Raw genomic sequence first — 15293 nt, forward strand, 5'->3', positions numbered from 1 at the left:
AAAAATGGAAATCAAGGAATTTTCAAAGCTGCTTTCAGGGGGAGCTTTCTGAAACCGGTAAACCATGGACGTTATTGGATGTAATGGTAGAGTCTGTATGAAGATGTATTGAAAGCAAAAATTATTCAAATTTCTTAAAGGAACCCAAAGCAAAACAAAACGCCTCCAAACCAAAAGCAGTTGCCATTTTGTAATAGTTACAGCCATATTTACTTCCATGTATTGTAGTTTCTTAACAAATTACTGTGAAATCAGATTAGTTGGCACATGAATAAAAATGTACAGCATAAATGAGTGTACTTTTTGCCTGCATAATATATGGCCACATTTTCTTTGATAATCAACATGCCATCATAATATTGCCCTTAAGATCAGATATTATATAACCTTAAATTATAGGAAACAGAATATGCCCAAGGGACAATTCTGGAATATATAATTGGGAGCATGCAGTTGATAGGGTTTCCAAGGATCTTGAGCCCAGTGATGGAGTATGTACCTGGAAAGCTAGGTCATCAGGAAAACTTACTGCAGCATTGGAGTTCCTGTCTGAAAAGAATACATGTAATTAATTAGGATGGGAAATATGTACAGCAACTGTATTTTTAGATCTTCAGTGGATACTTCTTACCCCAGAGGATGCAGAAACCCTGGCTAAACATAAGTTATGAATAGCATCTGCTAGAATGTAGCAAAGTATGTTTAAAAGAGTATACTTTTTCCCTTGTGTCCTTGATTATTGAAGATATTTTAGGGGGACAAATGCTACAGGGAAATCTCTTTATGTAAATGTATTTCTGAATAGAAAGGAGGAAAAGAAGGAAGTTTGTTTGTGTTACCTGCCAAAATTAATCCTTTAATTTGAAACTCTTTTAGATAGTGATTAAACTGAGAACAATAATAAGAAAATATATACCAGATGAAATAATTTTTAACCAGTGTCAGAAGCTTAGAACTGATCCCAAATAATTTCTCATAACACTTTTCTTTCTCATTTGTCCTCTTTCCCCATGTAATAGTTTTGAATGGCACTCTTATGAAACAAATAACTAAATGCCAACCATATTTTTTTCATATCCTGACCAATATTTTGGCTGTTTTTCAGAAGAATTGGAATTTTGAAAATTAAATAAAGGTTTTTAAAATACAAACTTCAGAAAGTTTTATTTAATTTGTGGAATAATTTTGTTCTCTCTCTCTGTTTTTTTTTTAATAGGGTCTTTATTAATTTAGTCTAGTTACTTAGTGCTTATATTAAATAATCTAATAAAAGTCAGGGTTATAACATAACGTTTCCCAAATGTGAAGCAGCATCTATTACATGAGACAAAATCTTTATGCTGAAAATGTAAAAACCATGTATAGAATTACAAGGCACCAAATGGTACTGTATATATTTTTTAAATAGAATGTTTCTGTAGCACAAGGGGGGTGATCAGCTCCAGAAAAGATTGGTAGACAGCTATATCTCAGTATAGTTTATTCAGAAAGTACTCTGAAATTCACATTTCGGGTTTTTTTTTTTTTTTTTTTTTTTTTAAGTGGGGCTTGAATTCATGGCCCTGACATCAAGAGTCCCATGCTCCACTGAATGAGCCAGCCAGGAGCCCCATATTTCAGGTTTTTAATGCTAGTGCTGTTCCTGATAATACTATCTCCTGAAAGATACAGATATTATTTAAGAATAAAAGTTAATGGGGACGCCTGGGTGGCTCAGGGGGTTATAACCTCTGCCTGTGGCTCAGGTCATGATCTCAGGGTCCTGGGATCGAGCCCTGCATGGGGCTCTCTGCTCAGCAGGGAGCCTCACTTTCCTCTCTCTCTCTCTCTCTCTCTGCCTGCTGCTCTGCCTACTTGTGATCTCTGTCTGTCAAATAAATAAATAAAATCCTAAGGGGAAAAAAAAGAATAAAGGTTAATGTTCTTAAAGAATAAAAAAAAGCACTTTGTGTTTTTCAAAAATATCTGAGTTGCAGCTAAGCATTCAGTGTGGTGTGTGTGTCTATTGATTTTTAGATAAATTTATACAGCAGTATGGCCTCAACGTTTATTCTGAATCACTGAATTATTTATTTTTGTCTGTTGATTTCTTTTGTATTGTTACAAACACAGGATTAAGCGTATTGTAGGTTCCCAGACAAGTGTGTTTTACGGTTTCATTAATTCACTTAAGTTATCATGGCACCTGAATAATGTAAAATGCCAGAAGAATGTGATTTCATTTTCTATTTGCCTTTACCCCAATGTAAAACATTTGAACCCTGTCTTTAAAATCAAAGCAGAAGGTGTGGGAGAGTCCCACGAAGTGTTCTTGGGGTATGGGTAAGCGGTGCATTAAGGAAGACCCGGATACTTCAGAAACCATCTCTGTTTGGCCTCTTTTCTCTTCCCTCATCGAGAAGTCACTCCCACCCCAGGTTTAACAATAATAACTACAATTGATGCCTTTATGCTGCTACAATTTGATGATATACCACAGTCAGGCCCAGGTTAGAAACCCAGGCTGAGTTATTATGTACTGCTGGGTAGTGATTTCATGTGAACTGATTTATGGATAAATAATTCTATGTTCTTATTATATGGGACAGACAGTTTTTAATTTCTTTAACAAAGCATAGCTGAACAACAGAAAATTATATGCTATCCCGTAGGGACGCGGCCACTGAGGAGGATAAACTGATGCAATCAACGTCATGAGTTCTCCCGTTTCTATGAGGGGCCCCGTCAGCACTTGGTGTATTGCAGAAATAATACTGTGAACCAGAAGCCCCAAGGCTTAGTTCTGAGGTTGGGGTTTTTATTGATACTCCTTTGCTAAGATCTTTTGCAGAGAGTTATGAGGTATATAAACCCCGGCCTTTGTCTCGGTTCCCCCTCGCCCAGGCTGGGTTTTCACTTTGCTTTGAAAATTAATGTTGAAGTGCACCTGGAATAAAAGAAAATTATTTATTGAGCTGTGCTGTAAGAATACTGCTGATATCTTGCTAGCTTCCTGTATCTGTCTTACAGATTGATTTGTGGGCTTTGTTCTATAGTACACCCGATATATACCTATTTTATCAGTATATATCTATGTGCCTCGGCAAACAGTGAGAATTATTCTCACGTACTTCCCAGGCAATCTGTTGCAGGTCTTCATGAAGTAAACGTTTCTCATTTTTGAGGCACAGAGGGTAAATGCTGTCATTTTGGTTTCTTTTAGGAGTGGTTTCACTTAGCTATGTAGATATATATATTAGTGATAAGCTTCTCTACTCATTTGTGAGCTCCATAATTACAAGGCAGAGTGTGCCTAAGGGTTGTCTTTGCATCTTAGTGAATTGTGCTAGAGAAACAAAAGAAAAATTTGTTGAACGAATGGATTATTAGTGCTTAATACAATCTTCCTACTTTATTGATTACATTATATTATCACATTTTATTTTATCCCCAAAAGTGATTGGCTTTCTAAAAACTTGAATCAAATATTGATGAACTATACTGTGCATTATCACCTCTCTAATTTTCATGAGAGGTAAATTATACTAAATAGAGGTAAATAATACTAATGGTATGAATTACACATCTACTGAGAAGAATATTTAATTTCCTTGAGATAGGTTACAAACGGCTGGAAATAACAAACATGAACACAAACCTCTTTCCTGAGATTTCTTTTTGTGATACATCAACTCTTTGACTCTGGCAGAATACTGCATTGAGAGAGTAAAAAACTGGTTTCCATTACTGTGTCTTTTTAACTTTAGACAAAAATTGCCTCCACTCCCAACCTAATTTTATGTCGGTAATGAGGAATTTACCTACAATCACATTTTGTTATTTGGTCTAAAGGCGTTACACAAAGAATGCATATAGGTCCTTTGTATTTTAGCAAACAGATTTGTCTGGATAGAAACAATTTTATTTATATTGTGCTCGATTCAATCATGTTAACATTTTTTGAATTTAAAACCCCAAATAAAGTCCCATAATTTGTGACTCAGAGACCTTGAGACTGCATCTGTAATAATCCTCAGCACAAGGCGTTTTGAAAATGTTTGCAGATGATGAATTCCTTGGAAAGAGGGAAGACGATTTGGGAAATGTTTATGTCTGAAATGGCACTGTTGTGAGAGATCTTTTTTTCTCGAGAAGTCTCAAGTATAGCTGGCTTTTCAGTCTCTTGGGCCTGTCACCTGTTCGGTCTCGTATATTTCGTTGTTTAAATATCAGGACCTTGTCTGATGTGTGACTGTGGATGAGCTGTGACCAAGCTCTCCAGAGGCCCATCGTGTGGTTGAGCACTGGCACATGAGCAGAGCTGAGGAGAGTTTTTGGTCCAGTAGCTAGAAGACTTACCTGGCTTTCCTCATCTGATGTGCTTGAAAGGGCTTCAGCTCACTTCCAGGTATAATACTGACCCCTTGCCGTCCTCCTGAGGATGAACTAACTAAAAAAACACACAAAAAAACCCAAAAAACGCTTCACAAACTGTAAAGTAACATAAAAGGGCATTGTGATAAAGTAAGTTCTTTCTAAGATACACAGACTGACCGAGAATATTGGTTGTGATGCCATGGAGAGAAAAGGCTGGGCTGATCAGTGTTGGAATTATTTTCAGGGAGAATTTGAAGAATGTGTACTATTTCTAGAAATGAATGTTGGGAATCAGTGCTTCACAGTAAGAGTGTGAAGTGTATTCAGGGAAGAAATGGGAACTGTCATTTATTGAGCATTTACTGTGTGCCTGGCTGGGCTGGAGGGGGGTGTGTGTGCATGTAGTACTACCTAATGTAATCATTAGTTTTCACTTTTCACGTAGGGGTTGTAAAGCCTACTCACAAAGTACGAGGGCTGAAAATTCTGGTCGTGTACTTACAGATAGGCTGTTTTTATTGAGGTTTCTCCAACACTGCAAGTCAGATATCCCCAGCAGGCGTATAGCCTGTTCTTTCTTCGTGCTCCTTGGCTGCACTGTAGCATCGGGTGGGGTCTCGATCCCTCCGTGGCGGGAGCATGGAAGAGGCTATTAATGGTTGTATTTAGATACACCCGTCTGGATTGCTCAGCTCTATCGCCCCCTTAGAATTTTGCCTTCGTTTAATACCCCTGCATTTGCTGTCGATGAATCTTCGTATCACTTTGCTTTGGTGGTGTTACGTCTACACTAAAAAACTCCCAAGGACCTACTCCCCCCCACCCCCAATGTTCACTGAGCATTCACTGTGGGTCAGTTCTAGCATTCAATTCTCATTCTCATTCAAAGCCTCATGTCACCCCCCGAGGGAAGACATTGCTTTTATCCCCATCGTACAGATAATGGAAACAGAGACTTGGAGAGAGATACAACTCCATCCAAGTCTCACAGCTAACAAGCAGAGAAGGCTGCTCTCTGACTCCAGGCCTCGCCCCTCACCTCTGACCCGGTGTGCTTCTGAGTCGGGCCTTCAGGGCCTCCCAGAGATGCAGTCAGGCTCTTTTCCTGCGTCTTCTGTGCTTCTCACGTGAACCCCTGTGACTGACGGTATACTGAGAAGACTGAGGGCGTATTTGAAGTGAATCTGGGTTTAGTCATTGCCTTGGTGGGACCACTCAAGGCAGTGCGACCTTTCTCAACCTCCATTTCCTCTTGGAAAGAGTTGAACAATAAATATCTAGGTGGTGAAAGTCTGATGGAGAATTGGGCATGAACTTCTGGTATACCTCTGGTGTGCAGGAGCATGAGAGACTGAGGGGAACGAGACTGTTGTCATGTTTTTGTTCCTTTAAAGTAGGGGAGATCTGAACCCACTTGTAGGTGGGTGGAAAGGAGACACCGAGGGGCAAGGATGGAAGAGATGAATGGGGAGGAGGCAGTGGGGAGGTGGGAGGAGAGGGAGGGACATAACTGAGGCTCAGTCCGCCTTTCTGATTTAAAATAATGAAGGCCTTTTACAGGCACATGACCCAATTAAAGATCAAAAGATAATGAAGTCATAAAAAAAAAAAAGAAAAAAAAAAAACTTGAGTCCTAAGTTGACTATGTCTTTTTATAAAGAAGCATTAAGAATGTCAAATAATTGCTGTAAACAGCTAATTGTTGAGATTCATTATATCCAGGCTCTGTACTAAGGGCTTTACACTTACTCTGCACAGTATTCCGATGAGGTCAATACTTTTATTGTTCCATTTTATAGAGAAAGGATCGTGGTATGGAGAGATCCAGGACCTGTCACAGTAGGGGGAGGAACCAGGGTGTGAACAGAGCAGTCTCACTTGGAAGCCTGCGTTCTTAGTCACCGTGTGATAGTGTTTCCCAGCTTGATTTCCTCAGTTAACATTTGATTTCTAACCCGAGTAATATTTCTGTCTATTTGGTGTTGGGGAAGGAAGATTGATCTTAAGGGATGTATTTCCAAAGGAGGGTTCATGCTTTAGACAAAGACCCTGTTTGGAAGGAAAGGCTTTTAAGAAAGAGTAATGCCACGTCCCTGCCTGCTGGAGGAGAGCAGCCTTCTAGACATAGCTGTCTTAGCAGATCCTGCACCTGCAGACCCTGGTAGAGTGTCGAGCAAAGAGAGTGACTTCCAGGACCGTGCAGGTTATTCAATATGGTGTGAAAAAGAAAAAGTACACGCCGCTTCCCATCGCCTGAAAATAGCACGTGTCAGCAGCTCTCTTCCAAGATGGAGAAACCAACCTGTAGCAGCTGCTCCCTGTGGAGGTATTAAGTGTTGTGAGGACACCTGTGCGTGTCTCATTCCAGCCCAAATAAGTCTCCTTCAAGCTCATCAGGGTGGGGAGAGAATTTTCCAAGTGGAGATTACTATTTCCAGTAGAGTGATTTGTCTGCCATTTCCTGCAGAGTTCCCTCCCTCAATACCCTTTTTTGTATTGAGATACAACTTATGCACAGTAAAATGTGTGCATATTAAGTGTTGCATTTGATAAACTTGACAATTGTTAAGCCCATGCAACTGGCAGCCAAAGCAAGAAAATCCCCTTATGTTTCTTTCCAGTCAGCTGCCTCTGCTGCCTGGAGGTAACCACTTTCTGACTTCGGTTCCCACTGATTAGCCCTGTAGTCTTGCCTGTTCTTGTATCTTGTATCATACAGAGATATTCTCTTGCGTGTGACTGCGTCGTGTCTGTTCTCACAGCGGAGCACTACTCAGCAATAAAAAGGAATGAACAGTGACACACTACACAGCAGCATGGAAAACCCTTCTCTAGCTTTGCGCTCGGCTGTTGGTCGGAATCGTGGGCTTCATGTTACCTTTGTATTCTTTTTTTTTTTTTTTTAAAGATTTTATTTATTTATTTGACATAGAGATCACAAGTAGGCAGAGAGGCAGGCAGAGAGAGAGGGGGAAGCAGGCTCCCTACTGAGCAGAGAGCCCGATGCGGGGCTCGATCCCAGGACCCTGAGATCACGACTTGAGCCAAAGACTAAGGCTTAACCCACGGAGCCACCAAGTGCCCCCACCTTTGTATTCTTAGTCACCAAAACGAGCCACACAGTCGGCTTCATCCCCTGCACTGTCATAGGGTGCAATTGCTGACTCCATTTTTCCCTCCTTCCAATCTCTTAATGGTGAAATATACCACATCTTTAGAATATGGTCAATTGATACTCAACTTACGGGCTATGAGGATAATGATTTCTTAAAAGGAATTTAAAATTATGTAGTGATTTAAAAAAAAAGGAAATACGTTAGACCCGTTATATGTCATCTTTTTAAGTAATTTTGAAATGTCAGGAGGAGTCAAAGACACAAAGCCACCGACCCGGCCTTTCACGGTGGCTGCCCAGTGGGCCCTGGATGCTCATTTCGCGGCTACTTTATGCCGCGTTACTGTGCACTTTTCATTGTCATGAGAGAGAATGTTAGCAAAACTATCCCCACAAGAAAACAGCTTTTCTTGGCAAGTGGAATGTGACTTACGGAGCCCGAGCTGGAGACATACGGTGCTATGAATGAGAGCTGTGTTGCTTTACTGGATCGGAGTCCAGGCGCTATTTATACTGCGGCATATTCAGCACCAGATTGTTAGATCTTAATACTGAAACAGTGCATCATTTTAATATTTTTGTTCTGTTTATTCCCTGTTTTCAAGCATTATGTCAAGCATTGCGCATTCATTTATTTCATCTTGGACAGGACGTGCCCTGACCAGAAAGTTCATTTCCTGTTACTGGAATTTTACTCCGCAGCCACAAGGCATTATTTTGTGAAGCTTTTAGAAGTTCGCTTGGGTGTACAGGTGTTCTTCTCTCTCTTTGATGATAAAAAATATTTTGAAAGAACAGTGCGGTTGGACTCACCTGTATTGTCAAAAAAAAGATTCTGTTCCTTTTCTTTTCACTAAAACAGCTGTTTCTTAGGTGTGACAGTTTCGGACATCTTGGGGACCACTGGGTTTTTCATTACCTACAAATAAAAATGGTGTTACAGTGTGTTTTCGAATGGGTTTTTCTTTATTTTTCTTCATCAACGTTAAATGTGCCCTTATGCACCCGATCAGATGGGTCCATCATATGAATAAGTTAGCACTTTCAGCACGTGTTGCTGAAACTGTCTCACAAATCTTCTTGTCACAGGGGTATTCCTAAAGTCACCGCTCTTTGTAGCCCAAGTTTGACCAGGATTTTTATTCTCTCCGTGGTCATGCACGTTTACCATGTGCAGCAGGAAACCCACAGCGAAATGGTGCCATTGTCACTCTAAAAAGAGCAGAGGAATACAATTTAAAAAAAGGAAGTCGAAGGCATCTCTGCTATTTCTGATCTGTGGTCAGTCATTGTGCCATTAGAAAATAACCCCCCTGCCTTGTGAAACACGAATCTGGAAATGAACTCGAACTGCTTCATCAGCTCCAAATGCTGTTTGCACTGGGGATCACACCACAGTCAGGATGTGACTGTGTGTGTGCTGAGCCCACACACAGGAATTTTCTTGTACAATTCAAAACCAAATCTTATATTTACTTAAGACTTGCTTTTTTTTTTTTTTTTTTGTCTATGAAATCAGCCGTCCAGTATATTTAGCATCAGTCTTAAGTTAGAATGTGAAACAAGACTTTGGGGGAAGGAAGTATCCGTATGGTTTTCTAAGTAATTTAAGAAACAGGAAAACATAAAAGAACTGATTGTCCGTGATTAAACCTCATCCTTTCATTCCCATCTTCCTGTATAGTTAACTCAGCTGTCAGCCAGAAAGAAATAGGTTATTGCACTGGGTTGTAAAATATTTCTGAGTGGGCCTTGAATGTTGACTATTGAATGACCTCCTGAACACTGAGCAAACAAGGAGAGGGTTTAATAAATAGCAGAAATGTGTTGACGGTGTTTTTCTTCTCGCTGCAGGAATCATCAAGCTGGGCAGGTGGAACCCTCTCCCCCTCAGCTATGTGACAGACGCGCCCGACGCCACCGTGGCCGACATGCTGCAGGACGTCTATCATGTTGTGACACTGAAAATCCAGTTACAAAGGTGGGTGTCTCCGGACCTGGGCCCTTCTTTACTCACCGAGCTGCAACGTCCGTCAGAGTTGCTGCCGACACTGGCATGTCCTTTTTGTTTTCTAGACGTTGGATGAAATGAAAAAGAAAAAAAAAAAAAAGGGGGAGAGAGAGGAGGGAAGGGGGGACACTTCACCAGGCGTCTTTGTCGTCCACATTCCAACTGTTTTATGTTTTGTTTTCAGAAGCAGTGAAGTGGGAACCTAGGGGAAGCTTGATAAATCATTAAAAATCTGTGGCCCTTAAAGGGGAACTTTCCACAGCCCCTAATTTAATGGGTTCTCTGTTGAAATGCTTAGCATACTATTTGAAGAATAAACACTTCTGCTGTTTTCAGGTGTGTGTTTTGAGGGCTGAGTTCTGTCCCTGGGTAGCAGGCTTACCAGGAAGGTGCTGGCACCGGGCATCTTTTTCTTCCCTTTCTGGTGGCTGCCTTAGAGAAGCACACTGTGTGGCCTGCAGAGGTTCTGGACGTGATTTTTTTCAGGTACAGCATCCAGGACAAGTTATGCCTCTAAAGCATCTAGTGCTCTGCAGCGTCTTGTAGTGTAAAGTGCCTGTAAGTCATGGGATTTAAGAAATGCTGTTCCTTAGTGTTAGGGTTTTGAATTCGCTCATATTGGAGAATTGGCACCTTCATAGGCCCCCAACGTCCCCATCCTTGTCTAGGAAGGCTTTAGTGTCCTCTCCTGAAAGTTACTCTGGGTTAGGAAGACAATGTCTCTGACTTGTTCTGGGAGAGTGAAGGGTAGACCTTCATGCCTTGAATGTTGATGGACCGTTTGTCTGCATTAAACCTTAGGGATGTCCAGTAATTAAACTCATACAGTGGAAGTTTATAATCACATTGCCTTGGTATTTTCATCAACAAGCTGGAAAAACCATGTTTTAAATTATTAGCAATTCTTCCTATCCGAAGTGACTATTCTTCGGCGAGTGTGAAAACAGTCTTAAAGGAGCCGGGCTGGGCTCTGGCCGCGTCCTGGAGGAGCAGTTTCGCTCCCTTGCCCTCCTCCAGGGCCCGCCGCGGAGCCGGAACTTCAGCAGCTGTCCCCCTGCTGGCAGAGGGGCCGGCGTGACGGTCGCGCTCCGTGCCCTCTGCAGCCGGGGCCTCCGCTCAGATGTGCGCCTTGTTCATTCTTGTCCTGTCCTCCCAGTTGTTCGAAGCTGGAAGACTTGCCTGCGGAACAGTGGAACCACGCCACGGTCCGCAATGCCTTAAAGGAACTGCTCAAAGAGATGAACCAGAGCACACTAGCCAAAGAATGCCCTCTCTCCCAGGTCAGTATGCCCGGGTGGGGCTCTGGGGAGCCCAGAAAGCCGCTGGGGGGTGGCGAGGGAGGAGGGGCGGTCCCGCTCAGAGGGCTGTCTTCTGTCTTTTAGTTTAGTTACACTACACTTCAGGGGGGAAAGTACAGAGGTTGTGGTGCTTTCTGTCGTGGAGTGGAAGTTCTCACTTACCGAGGGCTTTGATGTCATGAGCAGGTATTAAAACATTTCACATTTGCAGCCCTTAACTTCTCATGTATCCCGCAGGAGGTAGGCACCACGGTCTCCATTTTACAGATCAAGAAATCGGGACTCAGAGAAGCACTTTACCGTCCTAAGCTTACTCAGGAGGCCCAGTGGCAAGTTGAGATCCTAATCCAGATCTCCCCGGCAAAGTCTCGGGCTCCAGACCATCCCTTTACATAGTCAGTGGAAGGAGTCAACCGTGTCAGGCCCATCTTAATTACTTTTTGTTTATTGAACGTTTCCCTTGGCCAGCAAGGAGACATGATCTTTACATCGTAGACATTTGTATAAATTCTGCAGTGGGTACATTGTGTGAAAGTTGATCCTGAGAAAAAGCGATACTCCATTTTTAATGAACTCAAACAAGCCACAAAAATAAGAGGTAGACAGGAAAATCAGAGTGGGAAAGGGCTGCCTTTTCCATTTGTGTTCATGGGTGAGGGACCCACTTTTTCTAATGATGAGGTAATATTTTGGTGGCTAGGGTCAGTGGCTTAGGGCCGCTATGACATGAACTCAGGTTGACATTGTTTCAAGCTATGAATGGAAATCCACTTCCTCTGTGAGTTGCTACACTTGATTTAAGACAATGGACTAATTACATGTCTGTCAAGTTCAAGGGAAGGTGACAAGAACCATAGAAACCCGATGTGCCCTGAGCTATGTTCTAGGATAATAGAGTCTTTGGGGGAAGCAGGAAGCCTGTTGGTTAAGAGCATGAATTCTGGAATCAGTTAGATCTGGATTCGTGTCCTGGCTTTCAGGCCTCCATGACCTCACTTCTACGAGCCTACTTCTTTCTCAGTAAAACCAGGAGAGTAATAGTTCCAAGTCCTATAATGAGGAATAAATGAGATAAATCACATAACTTCTTGGCCTGGTGCCTGGCATACAATGACGCTCCATTAATAGTATCAGCTATTAATACCGAGACACGATATTGTTGGTGTGAACTGAGTATTTCTGATGTGTGCCGTGGAGCATGTTTTGGACTTTAAATCCTCTGAGATAAAGCATCCTATTAATATTTTTGCTTCCAAATAGTCAAGAAGGCATGCGCTCACGTAGTGGTAGCTGGTTAGGAAGGAGCACAGGTGTCTGTGGGCCGTCAGTCGGGGCCCTGCTGTGGAGTGTACACCTTGCACACGGGCCATTTCGGTTCCTCCGTGTAGGTGGGTGTGTAGGTGCTCACACCTGTTGCTAGATTTTGATTTCTTCCAGGGCGATTGCTTATGAAGTTATAAAAATAAGATTTTTAAGTTATTCTGATCATATGCAGGGATTGATAAAGAACAGTTTAGGGGAAAAAAATTAAATCATTTGTCCTGAATTTCATAGTTAGTCACAAGTAATTGTCTCTTGGATTTACCCGGAAGTCAAAATGGGCTTTGCTTGGAAGTGGACAAACTCCTAACTTAATATCACCAATTTGGAACTGTATCCAGCGCTCTTACAGCCAATGGAAATTTGGTCACAACTGATCATCAGCGTTAGTTACAGCCATAAAATGCGGCCAGAGACGACATGAGTGGAAAGAACCCAGATCAGGAGCTGAGAGCCCCGGCCGCCATCTCCCTTCTCTTTTGCTGGGTGTGTGATGCTGGGCGAGCCCTTCTACTTCTGGGGCCTTACTGAATTCCTCTGGAAACTGGGCATGACTGTACATATTTCATATAATTTTCAGGGTTGTCTTGAGGCTTGAATGGGATCACCTTTACCCCTATTATAAAAACCTCTTTCTCCCCCATTTTCTATTCTCATTACTGGCTCCCCTGGCTGCCCAGCCTAAAAAAGTTTCTTTTCCATCACTCTCAAGTTTGATCCTGTGGATTCTACTGTCTTCGTATCTGAAGACTTCCTCCTTTGCACCCTTGCCCTGTTTAGACTTAACTGCCTCATGACCCTAACCCTTCTCCTGTCTCTGGCTTTCCCAACACCAAGATCTTGCCTTTTCCTTCTCTCCAAGCCTCCAGTGACTGCTCCCGCCCAGCCAGAAGGAGGTGCCCACTGCCGACATGGCCTCTAAGAATTGTTAAGATGATACTGTCCAGCCTGATTTCTCACCAGAGCCGCCACCTTCTTCCTTTTACCTGCGTCCTCTTTGTGCTCCAAACACAGGGAGTTAATTATTTTGGAACATTTGCCATTGCTCAGATGTCACCAAAATATTCCTGAGGGTAGGAGCAACCTAACGGGCACCTTCAGCATTGGAAGTCTAACAACACAACTTCTTGCGTTATTTTTTAAAAATCGTGCAAAATTTATTTTCTACTCCATATACCTGTATTTTTGATATTTTTAAAAAATGCCATAAAAATGACTCTACCTGGTAACTTCTCCTCCTGTCCACATGAGACTGGCCTTCCAGGGAGACACACCGTGTTCCTCTCCGGCTTCCGTAGCCCTGTGTACAATGCCGGTGACTGACGCTTGCTTTTGCAGGGCTAGCCTCTGCTTGATGAAGTCGTCTTGCACATTCCAGTTGGAAAGTCACTGCTGGGGACATACCCTGACCTCCTGGTCTAAGCAGTTGCTGCTTCTGCCCTTGGAAGCCTCTCGTACACACCCCTGTCGTAGCGCATCTCACAGTCCGTTGACAGTGCCTCCTGCCGGTTCTCCTCACTCGATGGGCCGCCACTCGATCGTTACTTTGTCAGCATGCGGCACCGTGTCTGTCTTGCAAGTCGTTGTTTCTCTGATGCAGGAGTTTCTCAGCTTGGCCCTATTTATCTTTTGGGTAGACAAGTCTTTGGAGGCGCGGGAGGGCTGTCCTGTGTATTGTAGGATATGTAGCAGGGTCCCGGGCCTCTACCCACTGGATGCCAGTAGCATGCCACCATCCCCCTTGTCCCCCAGCTGTGACAACCAGAATGTCTCCACACATTGCCAAAAGTCCTAGGAGGGGAGTAAATCACTCTTGGTCGAGAACTACCACAGTAATATGTTTAATGAATTAAGTCTAAAAATGTTTTAGAAAGTGCTATAAACTGTAAAGTTTTATTATTTTTATGGTGTTCTTGGCAGCCCTAGAATGTTTTGAACTAGAAACAGTGAATACGGTAATTTGGTGGTTGATGCCTGTTACATTTTCAATCAAACGGGTCTCAGTCCTATTACTTCAATTTGGGGGAGATTTGATTTAGGCTTCTGGTGTGCTGTGTGATTATGGAAAACCTTAGCGGGGTAGTCCTCGGTGAGCATGGACATGTCCTGTGGGCCCCAGCATTAATCCTACAGCTATTACCCCTAAACGTTCCCGATTAGTCCCTTCAGTCGCATAACTAGATTGCATTTCAGTGTGGGGATAAGCTCACCTATTTTGTTTGTAGTTGTCATAGGCCAGGGGCATGCATTTTTTAGGTTCAACCTACATAATGTGAGAAAGAATGCATTTTTGTGCTGAAACGGTGAAATAGAACTTGAACAATGTATTCCACCAACATCAGCAGGGTCCCAGTTAGGTGTTTTGTCATGGGCTGGGGATGCCATGGGGAAGATGAGAGAGGAGTGCAGCTTTCAGTCCAGGAAGAAGAGTGCTACTTACTTCAAAAGGGGAAGTAGCAGGCACCTCGGTGGCTCACTCAGTTGGTCAAGTGACTTCGGCTCGGGTCATGATCCCGGAGTCCTGGGATCGAGTCCCGCATGGGGCTCCCAGCTCCATGGGGAGTCTGCTTCTCCCTCTGACCTTCTCCCTTCTCATGTTCTCTCTCACTCTCTCTCAAATAAATAAATAAAATCTTAAAAAAAAAAAAAGGAAAAGTAACTTATTGGACTATGTAAGATAGATACCGTTCAGGAGTAAAAAAACTGTTTTGAAACAATTCTTCCTTATTATCTCCAAACCAAACCATACTAGGTATTTCCTTACTCAAGTGTGGTGATTACATAAAGGAATGATGATTCAATGGCCAGTATATATTTTGTCCAACATCCCAGTGTTCTACAGTTCAAAAGAGCAGCCTTTGAAGGCAGAAGAAAAGTGGAAAAGTCCATAAAAGGGCAACAATTGCAGGCTGAGGCATATATATTTAAAGGGAGAGAAGTCATGATTTTGCTATTCTCTGTCTAGCCAGGTGCTTGGAAAGTATAGGTTGTATTTGTGTGTCTATGTATTTATTTTTGATTTCACCTTTCCAAATGTATTTTAGTGCTGATGGCCTCTTCCTTTTCCTCTCATGTCCCCCTCACATTTCATATGAGTTTGTTTTCGTTTGAGTCACCACTTCCAGCCTCTCCCTCCAGCCATATAGTCTGTGCCAAGCATCCTAACCTACCATACCTTAGTCTGAGGTCTCTT

General features: G+C 42.6%; 1 protein-coding gene across 2 annotated transcripts in view; it reads left to right on the forward strand.

The window, feature by feature from the left end:
• SATB2 (SATB homeobox 2) overlaps window positions 1-15293 on the forward strand; it is a gene marked incomplete at both ends in the record, with an annotated part of 184687 nt that overhangs the window by 69635 nt on the left and 99759 nt on the right. For both annotated transcript variants that reach the window (XM_080799168.1, XM_080799167.1), the window contains 2 exons: window positions 9326-9452; window positions 10639-10762. In XM_080799168.1, coding sequence (XP_080655294.1) covers window positions 9326-9452; window positions 10639-10762 — 251 coding nt within the window. The remainder of the gene's footprint in view (window positions 1-9325; window positions 9453-10638; window positions 10763-15293) is intronic.

The sequence above is a fragment of the Martes martes genome, assembly GCF_963455335.1.
Source record: "Martes martes genome assembly, chromosome: 3".
In the NCBI taxonomy this organism is placed as follows: Eukaryota; Metazoa; Chordata; class Mammalia; order Carnivora; family Mustelidae; genus Martes; species Martes martes.